Source organism: Heloderma suspectum, chromosome 7, assembly GCF_057233095.1.
Source record: "Heloderma suspectum isolate Gila_16-S chromosome 7, 16-S_ref, whole genome shotgun sequence".
In the NCBI taxonomy this organism is placed as follows: Eukaryota; Metazoa; Chordata; class Lepidosauria; order Squamata; family Helodermatidae; genus Heloderma; species Heloderma suspectum.
The window spans coordinates 50,670,089-50,686,656 of NC_139464.1; the positions used below are offsets into that span (position 1 = coordinate 50,670,089).

A 16,568-nucleotide genomic window follows, 5' to 3' on the forward strand; every position below is an offset into this window, starting at 1 on the left:
AATCAGGCACAGGATGATTCCTTGGTTCTAACATGGAAGATCTATATGTGGAAGTACCTCCTGCCACTGCTGAGACTGTAAATCACTTTATTCAAAAATGTTTGTAGGCAGAGGTATTGCTAGGGCTAGGCTCAGGGGGCCATTTCCTGAGCCACCATGTACCAAGTGGAGCCCGGTGCCTCACACCAATGCTGGCCCTTGACATGGTGCCACAGCCCAGTGAAGTTCTGCTGCCACTGTGGTGGCCAGTCATGCACTTCCCACCCCCCATATGCTTATCTGGTGGCCAGTGCTTTTGGATGACATCTGATCTGCCACTTAGCTTTCATCTGCCCTGGGGCACAGTGGGCTGGGGCATCTTAGATGGTGGCTGCTTGCTGCAAATGGAAGGCAAGTGGTGGATTGGGTCCTATCCAAAAGCACTGGCTGGTAGGTAAGAACATGGGAGGGTGGGGAGTGACTGAATGCCCCAGTGGCAGTGTCTGAGGGGGAAAGGAGGAGAGAGACTGGCCATGGCAGCAATACCTGGGGGAGGAGAGAGTCCTAGCAGTAGATGGACAAAGCCCACTGAACCATGCAGCATTCAACTTTTTGATGTTTGTCAGGGCTCAGCTGTAGAGCAGGACACTTTTGTGTATCATGCTCTTACACCCTGGAAAAACCATGATCCAGTTGCTGAAATTAAAGGCTGTGCCTACAGTTGATTTTCATGTTTGTAACAGGTTTCCATGAAACGATCTTGCTCTTCATATCCCTGTTCATTCATTCTGTTATGCATTTCTCATTAATAGGGGGAAGGGACTACATTCTGTTTACCTCTTTTCTGTCAGGTTATTTTATGTTCAATATTTAGCTTCATTTAAATGTGGTTCATTTGCATTCCTTTGATCTTGAACTCCCTTTTTGGCCTGTTTATTATCTGTGCTATGAAAACAGCCAGATGTTTAATATTCTGCCACATGCAGCTTGATACCAAACAGTTAGATAACTCATGATCTTGTTGTTTAATAATTTTGACCTTTGAGAAATTTCTTCTCTCTCTCTCTGTCTCTCTGTCTCTCTCTTAACACGGCTAACGAAATGATCCAATCTTTCCAATCCCTCTCTGTAGAGCCAAGAGTGTGTTAGTTTTCACAGGTTGTCCAAATATAGTACACTTCTTGCATACTGTTCACACTGATGAAAACTGATTTTGCCCAATATAAGAGCTGCTAAGCCTGCAGCTCTGATTCAGTTAAGGAAAGTGAGTAAGTACAGAGAAGCTTTGATTACATGGCCTCATTCTGTTTCATATGGAAGGCAGCATCTGGCCATTTGCCGTGTCTGGCCGTATGGTGTAGCAATGTTTCCCATGTCCTTGCTCAGACCTGCTCAAGATAGATGAAGTGGAAAATTCCTGATTCCCCATACCCATACCCACACACACACACACACACACACACACAATTAAATAGATCGTAATAAATGACATAAATTACCATTGACCATTGGCTGCCTTTTAATGACACCCAAACTCTGCTGCCTGAGATAACTGCTTCACCCTACCTCATGATAGGGCCGGCTCTCCTTTGCTGGATTTCTGTTGCAGTTGCAGATGCATGATAAAAAATAGAATAAAAGCAGCATCTTTTAGAAATTGAAGAGTTCTAAATAAATGGCACTACAGAGAAGCTGAACAATAACTATTCTATAGGTTACCTCAGAAAATCATACATAGACTAAAAACTGGTTGCCTGCATACACCCGACCTGTTACAATCTACTGACTAAGTTGATGCGATGTCCTGATATGCTGACTGTTGAGGGTGGCAGGGCAGTGACAGGTCAAACAATGTATTATGTGGGAAATGCACATGAGAGCAGCTGAGGGTGGCAGGGTGGAGGGCAGCCATTCAAATTGCCCTATTAGCCATAGAAGGGAAATTTTACAGGCACAATATGGGTACAGTTTAGCCACAGGGCTAAAGGGTTGAACCCCCTTTCTTCCCACATCATGGCTCCAGTCCAGATCATTACATTTGTCTTCTCTCTCTGTGGCATCTTTTGGGAGAAGAAAAATACACTGGGAGAACCAGTTGTGAATCTCAAACATAACATGTCATTTGGCAGAAAGACACATAATGCAGGTTTTCTTAAGGAAGTTTTCTGTGGGGTGAGGGGGTGGGAACAGGGCCTAAAGGCAGAAGAGCTGGAAGGGGAGAGAGGTCAAAGGGTCTGACATCTCACAAGCTGCAAGATGAGAGGGCCCTGAACAGGAGCGGTATGAGGCAATCAGCCATGAGGCACAGAAAGAACATGAGCTGAAAAGAAGGATAAAGGAGACAGCATGAGAGTCTAAGGAGACATTGAGAGAGGGACCTCAAGTAATATTGTATTATAAAATTAATATTATAGTATACTTTTATTGCTCCTTTAAAAACAAAAAGCCTTCTGTTTTGTTAAATAATACTTGTTTCACTGAACAACACTGTTTCTGAAATTAAAAGAAAACAGAAAAAGAATGCATAAATTTAGCAATACGTGTTATTATAAAATCCAGCAGCTGCTCATTAATATCTCAGTGTTGCCACAGGGTTTGTAGGGAACTATTCAATTACATACTGCCTTTAAATACAGCTATGTGGGAGGGGGGAGACATTGCAAGACCTTCCTATGAGAGTAGTGGAAAGGAGTTTGAAAGGATGGATTTATGAGATCTGTTTCCTGTGGCTCATCTTGATTTGCCTTCTTAAATTTAAGAATATGAAGTATTTCCAAATAATAGCCCAAAATGTGCAGCCAAAATTGCAGAAATTACCAGTGTATATCATAGGTTCCATACACAGGGACAGATCTGCATGAAGAAACAGGCTAGTTTTTGCCTGTGTGAATTGATCCTCAGTGTATGCAGTGCTCAGCTACAATTTAGCACTGAATAAAAGCAAGTAGATGAAAAAAAAATCCAAAGACAAGTGAGCAAACAATTGTCAGTACAAAGCCAGGGATATTGAGAGAGAGAGAGAGAGAGAGAGAGAGAGAGATTCAAGTAACACCTATAACTGGTATGGAGCATCTATAACGGATGCCTTGTCCCCATCTGGATGTTTTATTATGATTTGCATACTATGTAGATATGGCGATCTACATTATCTCCACTACCTGCATCTGACAGAGCCTGCTGTCTCTTTTTTGTTTTGTTTTGTTTCTTTGGACCTATCAATTATCATTTATGTATTTGTAACATTAATCATGGTCTAAATGCAAGAAAATTTTTGCAACTGTTGAACTGTTGAAAACGTTATGAAACTGCAGCTAGTGCACAATGCAGCTCCTGACAGAGTAATCCACATCTTGAAGCTTAATACTGGTCTTCGGTAGTCATCTAAGCAACATATAAGGGCTATAAAGTTCTGAACAACTAGAGCCTTACAGAATTTCACTGCACATTGGACCATCTTTAGTGACATTATCTGTGCACAAGGGCTAAACATGAGGAGCATGCTGGGATGTATAACCAGAATGTAGGAGTGCCTCTCCACTTGCCATCTCCCCCACCATTATATGCTGATAATGAGGGAGTCCCGCTTAAAATCTTTACCACAAGACAATGGACTGGCAAGAACCTGGTGTAAGGCTTTTATGGTAATAATCCCAGTGCTCTGGGATTTAATTACTGAAAGGGAGCCAATTAAATCCATCCCTGTAGTATTTCGGAGCTGGGGGAAAGACATCCTCGGGCATTTAATGAAACATCTTTGGATTCTTCCAGTTGCATTTCTTCTATGTTTATGCAACATAGAATCAAGAGTCTTCTAGCACCTTAATGGCTAACATGTTTATTATGGCATGAACTTTCATGGACTAGAGTCCACTCATCAAATGCATCATGCTACAAGAACCTTTGTCATTTTTCTTGCAATAGACACAGGGTGAAATCTAATGGTGTCTGTCGGTCCACAGAGCAGATACAGTAGGCAGAATGGATTCTCCCTCCCTCCCACAGCCCACTGTGCATCCCCAAAATCTGCTTTGGAGGGTTGGAGAACCCTCCAGAGCAGAACTGGCAGGGCATGGGGGAGGACAGGAAGGGGGAGCCCTGTTGTATAAATTGGATGTCTGCTTGTGGGATACAGTTACCCTTCTGGATGTCTTAAACGTATGAGTGAGTTGGTTCCCTTTTGGTTTCAACTGCCAGATTTGTTTATTAATAACAATTGGAGCTGCTTTATACTGAGTGAGAACACTGATCCACCTATCTCTATATTGTCTACACTCACAGATTTCAGATGGGAGTCGTTCGCATTCCTACATAGAGATGCCAGGGGCTGAAATTGAGACCTTTTGCCTTGCAAAGCCCATGCTCTGTGACTGAGCGAGAGCTCTTCACTTGCTTTTACATTTTGCTTTTATTATGCCACTTAGAATGCTATCACAAAGTGAAAATTATAACATAAAACAAATTAATTGTGGAGATCAACAAAGCCTGAGCGTTTTCTAGAAATAGCAAACAGCTTCCAGGAATTTACTAGGAAAATGTCAGTATTTATTTCCATGCTAAAGACTGAGTTATTTTGCTTCTAGTTCTGATTTACCAAATAAATGAGGACCTTCCAAAAGAGAAAATCCATCCGCGGAAGGTAGCTGGGAATGTCCTACTAGGTTCATCTCCGATGCCATAGACACTTTAATACAATAACAGCTGCAACAAGTGAAGCCGGATTTTGATGGGAATCTAAAACGACAAAGACAAGTAAAAATAAAGACATTAGTATGTCTGCCTGCAACAGTACTCATGTTGTAGGGCCTCTCCCAGTTCCGTAGAACCTTCCATGTGCAGCATCCCCATGTTAAGAAGCACTGCTTCCTAGTTTTGATTCATGTGAGCAGAACAGCCTTTTTAAAATGGGCACACTTGTGTAAACTACTACCGGAAAGCACACCTGTCAACATGGTTGCACCAGATCAAGCATTCTTTTTTCCAAGTGCCTGCATCCACAGAAGTACTATGTGAGGATAATGTGGACAATATTGGGAGTGTCTGAATCAGGACATTGTCTGACACTGAGGGCTTTTCTACATGAGGTTGTTAATCTCTTCTATCTACTTTTGGTTTCATTGCAGAATTGAGCACTACACAAAGAGCATTTCCTCCCGCTTTTCCACTGCATAACCTCTAGGTGGCCCTGCAGTATGATGGAATAGCACAAATCCACAAGTGGAAAAAGTATTATCTTTCACTTTCACAAATAATACCGCATTTTCCCTGCTCTGAAAAACCTTGCAGAAAGTGCTCTTCAAAAACCGAAATGAATCTGGAGGGTCACACTTTGTCTAAAGAACCCATAAACAACCCTGAGTAGGGAATGATGAGTGTATAATAAATGCCTCATGTATTAAAACTCTAGGCAGAGTTTAGATCATGTAATTACATTCAGCACACTGAAAAGGTGGGGTAAATGGGAAAAATAAATACTCATAAAATCAATTGGGTGGTGTCAAGGAGTGTTGGCAATTGCTCTGCAAACCACTTCAAGAGGTCACCCATTCTCATGATGTGTTAAGCAGCTACTTTGCTATATGTTTACTGTGTAAATCCATAGGGTTTGACCCAGACTAAGGCTGCAATTCTATGCATACTTGTTTGAGAGTAAGCCCCAAGTGAATCCATGTAAACAGGCATAGGTTGCACTTAAGTCAGTCATGCTTTAGTACCACTGAAATCAGTGAGATTTAATTTAGCCATGAATAACTTGTACCATTAGTTTAAATGGGCATAAACATCATCACTAATGTAAACTGGATCAAATCCATTCAATGTACACATTATCAAATGATCCCTTGGGTAATACCATTTGTTTGTTTGTTTGTCCATTTGTTACATTTATATCCCACCTTTTCCTCCAAGGAGCCCAATGTGGCATTGATGATCTTGCTCTCCATTTTATCCTCACAACAATCCTGTGAGTTAGGTTAGGCTGAGAGTCAATGATTGGCTCAAAGTCCCTCAGTGAGAATCAGTGACTGGCCCAAGGTCACCCACTGAGCTTCATGGCTGATTGGGACTTAAACTTCGGTCTTCCCTGTCCCAGTTCAACACTCTAACTCTAACCACTACACCATACTGGGGTTGGGGTTATGTTTGTTTGTTTTTGCCAGATTGAGCTAATTTGTGTCTAATTTGATCATTGGTTTTGTGGTTTTGATTTCCATGAATGGGTCATTCTCCAGGATTATCTGTTTTGTTCTTAATGTAACTCCAGGCTCCCTAATTAAAATATAGTTGAAGATATCCATGCACACATAAAATAAACAATTTATTCAAAACTTGTCATCCTTCAAATATGTTTGACATTTACTACATTCCAGTGGCGCCTCTTAAAGCTAGAAAAAAATATGAAAAAGGTCAGATTAAACTTTTGAGAAGCATGATCCCATAATTGTCTATTAATATGGTTTAGATGTACCAACTTAACTTCCTGTCTCCAATTTCCTGTCCAATGCCTACGTGATCTTGTTGTATTGTTATATGTGTTCTTTTGTTGTTGCCTCTAATTTCAACTTCATTTCAGAGTAAAATAAAATTCCATGGGAAATTAGATAATAAAGTTGCAAAAATATTGGCATTCTTAGGCTGTTTACACACCCTATTCAACCTGTCCCTTTGTTAGATAGATGTCAACTACACACCAATGCTTAATAGGAATGGGGCAATCCAATTGTCAGACCAGTGTGATTGCTGCTGGGATCAATGCTTGCCTGGAGATTCACTAGACACAATACTGTGGAAGATCTTTGGGAGAAAGTAAAATAATAACAATATTTTAAATCCAAGCTTTACATTTCCTATTAAAATAATAGCTTAAAGAACTGGTAAACACATTTCAATCAGGTGACGGCATACCCAATTCTATTCAAGTCTAATTTTCATTGGAGTCGTTGTTTCATTGTTATGGGCGCAATCCTAAGAAGAGGCTGCCAAGTATCCAGTGCAGGGCAACTGGAGTGCAGAGGCAATTTTCACTTCCACACTCCAGCTGCCCTGCATTTCTGCTAGATAGGCAATTTTGCCCATCTAGCAGTGGCACTTCGGAGGGGGGGAGGCTGGGGCAGTCATATAAAATATTGTATGGCCACTACATACATACATACTATCTCCTCCCCTCTCTGCTCCTGGGAACGCCCCCTTTTCCCATCTCCACACTTGGTTTCTAAGCTGGAGACATAGCCTGAACTTCACTGACTATGAGGGGGAGGGGCAGGGGAGCGCGGTTTCTGGGCTCTGAGGTTGGAGCCCTGTTTCCGACCTTGGAGCCCAGAAACAGAACAATCCTATGTCCCCCCAGACACACTCTAGGAGACATAGGATTGCTCCCTAATAGTTTTTTTTTTAACATGCGTGTGGTAGAAATTCATTCCAGCTTTGCCAGTTAATTTAATACTAAAAGTTTGGACAACTTGTTTCTTTCTTTTTCCTCCAGGCACTTGCTGCTAGGTATATATTGCCAGTGACATCAGATTCTGGCCTGGGACATTTAGGAACCACAATAATATTAATAATGAAGTATTCATTCATAACTTGTTAAAACAGCACATTTTGCTAGCTGCAGTAGACAGACAGACAGACAGACAGACAGACAGATGAAACATGCACCTAGATGCGTGTTGTCATTAACTGTAATGGGGAAAGTAATTACAGCAAGCCAGTTAAGAGATTTTAGGATTTGTAAACCATTAATTGTCAACGTAACCATTATTTAATCACAATTTAACAATGCTGTATTCTGATCATCGGTGGGGAGTGGGGTAGGGGTAACATACCTCAATTCTGCTGCAGGTACTCTCCACAGAAATCACAAAAAACACATTCCAGATAATGACATGCTAAACCAGTAATTACCTTTTATTTGCCTTAGTGCATGTATCCCCACCAAAGTCCTGCTACTCAAGAGATTACTTATTATGAGACACCACATTTTAGAAACGTAGCCTCTACATAATTTACTCTTGTAGCTCTTGATTAAATTGCACACTTAAATTCCTGCACTAGTCGAATACCTGTGGCATGATGAATGGAACAATATTTCAGAGAAACCTTGTACTCTAATGCAGCGTTCTCCCAACCATATCCACTAAATAGTAACTTACTTACGCTCAGTGTCTTCCTGCAGTATTCTAGTAGATACTCCTTCTGTGAATCTGTAGTTCTGCATTCGGTTCAAAATCCTAATGACTTTATAACAAGAACATTTTTGTTTTGCTTTTCCTACTTTTGCAGAAGCCTTCAGTGATAACATGCTGGCTTTAGGCTTAATCCTTCATTGGCTCAGCGCCATAGTGGACAAAGATTACTCATTAACAATTTCTTGGCTGTACTATCTAAACAGACTTGGAGTACTGGAACTTTATAAAAGCTAAACAGAGCAAAACTTCTGAACAGGAGATGCTTCTTATTGTAATCTATTCAAGATTCTTATAGAGTAGCAATTAAAAAGCATATTGTCAAGTACCCACTCTTGTGCCTCATGAATGAGACAATCAAAAGCTTGCTGGCATTGCTTGCATGAGTCCAATACCAAGTGGCATTCTGTGTACTGAAAAAGAAGAGCACCTATTTAACAGCAAGCGCCTTAACCCTTAACCTCCAGAAGACTTACATAATTTATCATTACAGTGATTTTGCTGAACATTGAGGCTTAACACTGGACCCATTAGAATTAATAATAATAATTGTCACTTAGTGCTCATATTTATCTAGCAAATAGCTTGATATTCTGAATGTTGGCCTGGAAATCTCTTTGCTTACCTCTTTGGAGAGCTACGTAGCCAAGGGCCACCAGCTGAAAGCCTAGTACGGTGGCATCTTCCTCATAGCCAGACAACACACAAACCAGCAGCTGGGGCTGGAACTCATACCTGGCCCAGGACAGTTTTTACACAGGAATCCCCACTCCTGCTTTTATGTTTCGTATCCTGTCGTAGCCATACCTCTTACCAACATGATACTTCTGTAGGTCAGCTGACTGGGTCATGTGAGGTTTCTATAAATCCGTTGACCACCTTCAGAAAGAGCCACATCATATTTATAGGTCATCATGTCTGCATCACAGACAAAATTTCTTAGGGTGCAGTCCGAACTCGGAAGCGACCACTAATCCAATGCAGGGCAGGAGAAGCATGGAGGTGATCATTCCCTCCGTGCTTCTCCTGCCCTGTATTTGTGGCTAGACAGATGATTTCGGCTATCTAGCTGTGGGTGGGGGGAGCAGGGAAGGAGGCTGCCGGATGACATATAGGATGTGTCGTACTAGCATTTCCGCCCTCCCCACCCTGGAACACCCCGCAGAACGCCTTGTTTGGCCACTCCACGCTCCTCTTGTGAGGGCGGAGCACAGGGCTGTTCTGCACTGCCTGGTCTCCAAGGTCAGTTCCCGGAAAACCAGATATCCTATGGCTGTCTAGCTGCTGACTAGCGGCCATAGGATTGCTCCCTTAAAATACCAATAGGAAAAGAGAATAATCAAGCTACTTCATCCTCTACGATTGTAGCAAGGTGTGCAAGAAGCTAGTATCTGAAGCCAGCAGACCTGAGAAATACTTTCAGTTAAGAGCACTTTATTTCCTATTGCGTTTGATTTGCTCAAAGCATGGTTAATTTCTCAAATTTAACTCTTTAAAAAACAACTTAAGGCATTCCAATAAAGGGTTTACTTTGTGTTAGCAAATCTGTTTAGTTTTGACCAGATTATGGACATAGTAGTAGCTCCATTAGTGGGGAAGAACACAGAAAGCTGCCTTATACCAAGTGAGACAATTTATCAGTCTAGCACGCTGTTGTCTACACTGACTGATGCCAGGGTTTCAGGCAGGATATTACCTGGAGATGCCAGAAACTGAACTTGGGACTTCTGCATACAAAGCAGGTGCTCTACCACTGAGCTATGGTGAGCAATACATTCACTGTGAATTAGGGATAATCAAATTCATCTGGTTGCAATTCATGTCAGTTTTGCCTGTATTCAGCCTTAAGCCCATTCTATCCAATGTCCACATTAGCCTACAATTTTTCTTAAATAGACACACACACATACATACACACACACATATTTATTTTTCTATGGAATGTCCCCTAATATACACATTTTTATACACAATATTTTACTTGAGAGCAGCATTGTAAAATGGATAACTGTGTTCCAACCAATATATTAGTACAGGACATGCAAATTAAGTTGGTTCACTTAAAAATCTGGACCAAACAAAATTCTCCCCCAATTCTACACTGTATATTTTCAGATATTTACTATATGTTTAAAATCTCAACACACTAATAACTCTATTTGAGTCAGTGGGAGGCTTTTGAGTTTGTTTATTTTTACTTGTATGAAGTCTTTGGTTTATTATGAGGTTATTATTGAATCCAGACACAACAGAGATAAACCCATACAACCATGTAATTATTTCCTTGACTCCTTTGCATCCTAAACCCAGGGAAGTGTTATATCTTAGAATGTGTTATCATCAACCTCATAGTTAAAAAGCTCTTCTCAAGTTCTCGGTCTAGATTTCCCCATCTTTTCTTAACTGGCAATGCATTGTTAATTGGGAAGTGTAAACGCACAGGGTTGTATCCCATGGTATACATCTGCCAATGGAACAGCATCCATCAGCAGAACAGGTTTCCCTTCCCTCTTTATCCCCTCTCCCGAATTCTACTTTGGAGGGTTGGGAGACTCTCCAAAGCAGATTTGGGGGAGCATGGGGGTGGACTGCAAGGAGGAAGAGGGAAGGGCAAGTTCCATGATACAATTGGAAGTCCTCTCACACATCATTGGATTTCATCCATGAAATCTTATTTATGATTATTTTTGCTCTGATTATATATGTGGGGAGTGACCCTTGCTATGGAAGTGGGAAGCCTTTTTGCCCTGATTTCCTACTTCCTTATTACAGCCATTTTGCAATACAAATAAATGGAATGGCAAAATTGCTTGTGATCTGGCCTCATCAGCTTCTGCTCTAATCCATTTCACTCCTATGAGAAATCTTTTAAATGAAAAAAAAAAATGTCAGTGGGGATGGAGGTAACCAGTGTGAGAGATAAGTAGCCTTACACATATTCCCACCCTCCCCAAATAGGCTAAAATCAGTGTTTGTGGGTATATGAATAAGCATGCATCCATGTAGTAGGGAAAAAAATTAAAATTGTTTCTGAAACAGCTATGGTGAGTGTGTGTGAGACAGAGAGAGAGAGAGGAGGGGGGCTCAGTGTGTAATATACAATGCACAGTCATTGCCATAAAAGACTTACCCAAATATGTTCATGTCCAATGCAGGTCCTTTTTCTAGCAGCTAGTTTTGATTTTTTGAGAATACAGCTTGAAGCTCTAAAAAAACTAGTATGACCAGCAAGCATATAGAGACACAAAAACCAAATACGTGTACCTTGGGCAATGCCAGCTGTATAATTCCACATTGCAGCCTCTCAAAAGCTCTCACTTTTATACAGCTTCAGACGAGCTAGCAGATAACCCGGGGACTTGAGTTGGGACAGTTATCAGTCTTCTTCTCTTCCTCCTGCTTTTCTGTTGTGATTTATTAATTCATGGAACGGTGAACAAAAGTTATTAGCTGCGTAATTGATAAGATGATCTTTCTTCAATCTTTTCTAAAGATTGGGCCCAATGAAAATATCACTGTACAACATTCTCATGAAGAAAGGGCATTCTTTTTTTTTAATAATAGACAGATTATTGCCAACTAACAACAAATGTTATTGAACATAGATAGTCAAGTAATCTTAATAAAGTCACTTCCTCAGAAATCTATACAAGGCAAGAATGGCAAAGCTTCAGACAGTTTATAACAATTTCTTAATTTGATGTGTGTCTGTAAACACACACACACACACACACACACACACTAGCGAACAGACCCAGCTTCTCATGGGTTGGAATAGCCCTTAGTTTGAGACTGCAAAGCCTTCAAGCAAACTTTTCCAGCTGTCAGAATTGGACACATTTTGCCCACCCCATCTGAATGAACTCATTCCCCTGGCACCCCTAGCCACGGTTCTTGCCATGGAGCACCCCTATACACCCCTGGGGGTAGGGTCTGTCCACTCCATTCCCCTGAGTGCAGACTGTCCCACAGCAATGGGGAATAGGCAGGCAGCGGGCGCATAACTCTGTCCCTCAGCCTGCTAATCTCCCCTGGCTTCAACTGCATGGTCAGCAAAGCTATGTGCTGGTTAGGGAAGTCCGCTTCTAGTGACTGAAGATGCTTCTGCAGGCTTCAACCACATGGAGACATTTAAATTAATTAAAATGTACTAATGCATTTAAAAAACAAAATAAACCCGAGGTGCACACCCTTAGGGTCCCCTTAGTATTTATGCCAAGTTTCGGGTGGCTAAATTTCACACTCTTGGCACTATGGTGTTGAAGGAAGGACAGACAGACAGAAGACATCCTCCTATATAATTATGTACAATGGCAGCACACAGTGGAGCCAGCGCTCACAGGGGTGCAACACCAGCGCTTTTTTTATTAGCAAGGATGCTGAAGTCATCTGCCACCTGCTCCCCTCAGAATTCCCTTTTCCTTCAGAGCTTAGCTGCAATTTTCACAATAGCTGGGGGTGGGGCAGAAATTAATTTTCCCAGCAACGATATACTGTTCCTTATTGTACCATAGGGTACTTTGCGATGTCTTGGTCTTGAATGGGAGATTAAGACCCATTAGCTTTACAAAAGACCTGCTCCTAGCAGATGAAAACTCATAGAACTGGTTTGCTGACGTGAATCAGCACTGCTTCCTGTAACTGTGGACTCTCCTTGGGGTGGGGGTGGCTATGGGGACCGTCATGATGAGCATCTGCACTTCAACTTTTGCCATGACTTGACTGGAAGCAAACTATGGGTGAAGGGATTGAAGTGCATTGTGGGCTGTGAGATTATAATGAAGTGCAACTGTCCTGTAGTGGCACAGCTTTACATGGGTCCAAAAGGACAACATGCAAAACTTTTAGGTATCTGAATACTTTCCCACTATAAGCTGATAAGCTCTCCATAAGAGAGAGGGAGAGAAATCTCTGTAGATAATGATGAGCTTTCTTTCCAAACTGTTTTCTTAACACACCTGCATTGAGTTCTGATTAGGGCTTATATAGCAGTCCAGTTCACAACTTTAATTGCTGTAAAACACCCAGAGAGCTTTGGCTATTGGGCCGTATAGAAATGTGAAAAACTGAGAGACAGACAGACAGACAGACAGACAGAATGGTCATACATAGTGTCTAAGACCTCTTTGGGAGTTAGTCAGTGTGTAGCATTCAAAAAAACTGTTTAGAACAAGTTTCCTAGATTCTGGTTATGTTAAACGGCTACAGGCAGAAGGGTTATTTTTTTCCTTTAACCTTTTTTGTTTCTGAGTTTGCACGTGGTTAAGGATAGAACTGGTTGGTTGTTTTTGTAGGCAAAAATTCATCATGAAATACAGGGGACGGCAGAGGATGAGATGGCTAGATAACATCACTGATGCAATGAATATGAACTTGAGCACACTCCGGGAGAGAGCGGAGGACAGGAAGGCCTGGCGTGCTATGGTCCATGGGGTCACGAAGAGTCGGACATGACTGAACGACTGAACAAGGAACAAATATAGAGATAACACTACATCTATTGCATGAGCAAATATAGTATAATGCCCAAGACAGTGAGTCCTTTGCCTGGACAGCACATTTCATTCGATAGGTGTTCACAAGACAGTGAAATCGTGGGGGCCAAACTAGACATGATGTGACTTGCATGAATGAAATTAATGTACACATTAACAAAAAGGTAAATCACAGCTGCAGGATGGGCGAGGTCAGGACCACAGGGAAGTGGGGGTTTAACCCTTTCTCTCCTGCTGTGATCCCAATGAAAATCCCCCCACCCCACAAGACGGTATTTGAATTAAGGACAAAGCCTCCATTGGGATAGATGTCCAAGCAAACCAAAACAACTCACCAAAAAGGCATTTTTCTTGGACTCAACCATTTGCCCTCTCATTCAAGCCTCCTTTTGCTTCTTTACTCTCTCCAAACAACAGCCCCCATTACATATATACTATACTTTCCTTTCACAGAAGATTGTACTATGGCCATATTTAGTTTCTTCAGTGCTCTCTACAAACACTCCAGTTCCCATCAAGCTATTCCCTTTTCTGAAAAATTGCCGATTGGCTAGCTTCATTCAGAGTAATGATGTTACTCATTCAGAGTAACAGAACTACTGATCCCATCATATTTTTTCTTTATTCATACTTTCCCTTGCTCATTTACATGCCAGATCTCAAACTAATCAGGGTAAGGAATGTCCCAATGCTCTAAAAACAACCAAAACGCAAATTTACAAGACTCTTTACATGTAATCAAAACCAGAATTTTATACAAAGAATTACTAGGGTGAATTAAGCATGACAGTGGTGGTCTAGGAATATGCAATAAAATGTATGTGTGGGAGCATTTATGTTTTTTAAAAAATAGATGTAACACAAAACCTCTTTTTAAGGCTGTACTGTATATGCCTATTTTGTCCGTTTAATCATTGACTAAATATTGCTCCATCTCTTTAGTACTTAGGCCTTTAAAGTCAACAGATAATAATGTGAAATAAATAAAACCTTTGTCACCCACTGCTGCATAAGATTTTATGTAACTCTCCTAAATATGAGAAACCTTTGGACAGCCAGCCTACCAATGCGAAGAAGCTAATCAAGTCTGATTTGGAATGTTATTGCTACTTCCAGGAATTACCCAGATATTTAAGTCTCTTCTACAAGGGACATGTTTCATTTCACATCATGTCCTGCTTCTTTGTTCCACACAGAGCCTTCCTCTACTTTTTTCCAATTTTGATAGATGTGTGCTGTTATCTTTGTTCCTGTGTTGTTTGATTGTCAGTACTATTCCTATTGTACATTGCCTTGCTGTCTCTATCTTCCATTTGCCTGGGGTATTCCAGTCCAATGCCTTTGTTATAGTATGTGGTCTTTTCCTTCATGCATTTCTTCATAAGTACTTCTTCACACATTCTGTACTTAACTAATGCAATTCACTACCGGACAATGCAGTGATGTCTGCTAGCTTAGGACCAAACTTGATGTGACATTTGTAGTTTGGTGTTGCGTGGTGATTTTTGTTAAACTAATAACCTGTGTGAGGGACCTGCTGTCAGGATTCCTTTAGCCCCCACTTTACTTCAGATGCCCAAACATGCACAGACAAGACGCTTCAGTCTACAGCTTTTAATCCATTACTTCACAGGGTCATACAGATGCAAATTCTTAGTGACTCTCAGTCTACAAGGGAATGCCTTCAGGGGATTCAAAAAGAAGTTACGAGAGTTGCCCACCATTTGAAGAGGGAGGCGGTCTCACTAGCCTAATTTAAGCGGGGGAGGTCGTGAGGCCTCTAAGCGCAGCTTTTCATGCAAGGCCAATCAGGTAGACCATCTTAGATCCATTAGGATCTAAGTTCCACCCCTGCCTTCTCTCTCTTTGCTCTCCTCCTGTGTCTGGCGTCTATTAGGTCACATTCCCGAAACCCCGCCTCCTCCTGTTCACTGCCTCTCATGGGGGGGGGGGGTGAAGAGAGACCCTCATCTTCAGCCAGCTGGACGTTTGTAACCTGAGAAGCCGGCCTACTATCTGGACTAGCCTGGGAAAACACCTCCCCCATGTCTGGCAGTTCTCCTTCAGAATCTCAACTGCTATCCCACTCCCTGCACTCAGAAGTACTCCTGCAAGTCAGATCAGGACTGTGCCATGGAAAGCAGGGGCTTTAACCCTTTGCCCCCACTGCTGTCCCAGTTGGCATCACCCCACCACCATGTCTTCTATTTGCAATGGAGCAAAGCTCCCATTGGCTCAAATAAGAACTTTCCTCCTATTGAGAATAGCAGGCACAAAGGGCAATTTTTATTGCAACTAAGAAGGAGGCAAGCGGTTACAGCAGGGATAGGAAACGTGGTGCCTGTGGGCACCAATGTGCCCCTGGGCACCTTTCTTGGTGCCTGTCAAGGTACGCTACTCCTCCCAGGTTTTTTTCAACACATTTTCTTACCAGCAATTGGGATTGCTGTTGGTGTTTCTGTTGGTGCTGAATACTGTTTAGTGTATTGGGGTTCAGACCCCACCTCTGCCTTGCACTCAGTCTTTGGGGCCGGTTACTTGTCTTTTGCCATGCCTCCTGTGGCAGCCATTTTGTGGTAGTGCCTAGGACAAATTGCCAAATGTGTCCATGGCCCAAAAAGGTTGCCTATCCCTGGGGTTACAGCCTCCCTTTCTCCTGCGACGCTGCTGTCCTGATCGGACTTAGGAGGGGGCTCTATTAGCTGTAACAAAAATTAGCCACACAATGCTGAACTACATGACACAGATTGTAGTTTGGCCTACAGATGGCTTTTTGAAAAGGTTAGATACATGAGAGTTAAATACTCCTCCATTTACCAAGGCAGTATACCTCTGGATACTTGCTACTGAGGACAAACAACAGGGCACGGAATGCCCCCTTCACATACACATGCCATGCTTATGAGCTCTCAGAGGC

General features: G+C 41.9%; 1 protein-coding gene across 3 annotated transcripts in view; it reads right to left on the bottom strand.

Annotated features, from left to right (window-relative positions):
• Nucleotides 1–8,303, bottom strand: part of NR1H4 (nuclear receptor subfamily 1 group H member 4) — a 53,452-nt gene extending 45,149 nt beyond the window's left edge. Inside the window, exons 1-2 of one of the 3 annotated variants that reach the window (XM_084810155.1) lie at nucleotides 8,128–8,303; nucleotides 4,571–4,710 (exon numbers count right to left, since the gene is read on the bottom strand). In XM_084810155.1, coding sequence (XP_084666281.1) covers nucleotides 4,571–4,655 — 85 coding nt within the window. In that variant the 5' untranslated portion in view covers nucleotides 4,656–4,710; nucleotides 8,128–8,303. Of the gene's footprint in view, nucleotides 1–4,570; nucleotides 4,711–8,033 lie in introns of all 3 variants that reach the window. The other 2 variants (XM_084810154.1, XM_084810156.1) reach the window with 2 other exon arrangements.
• Nucleotides 8,304–16,568: the final 8,265 nt, after the last annotated feature.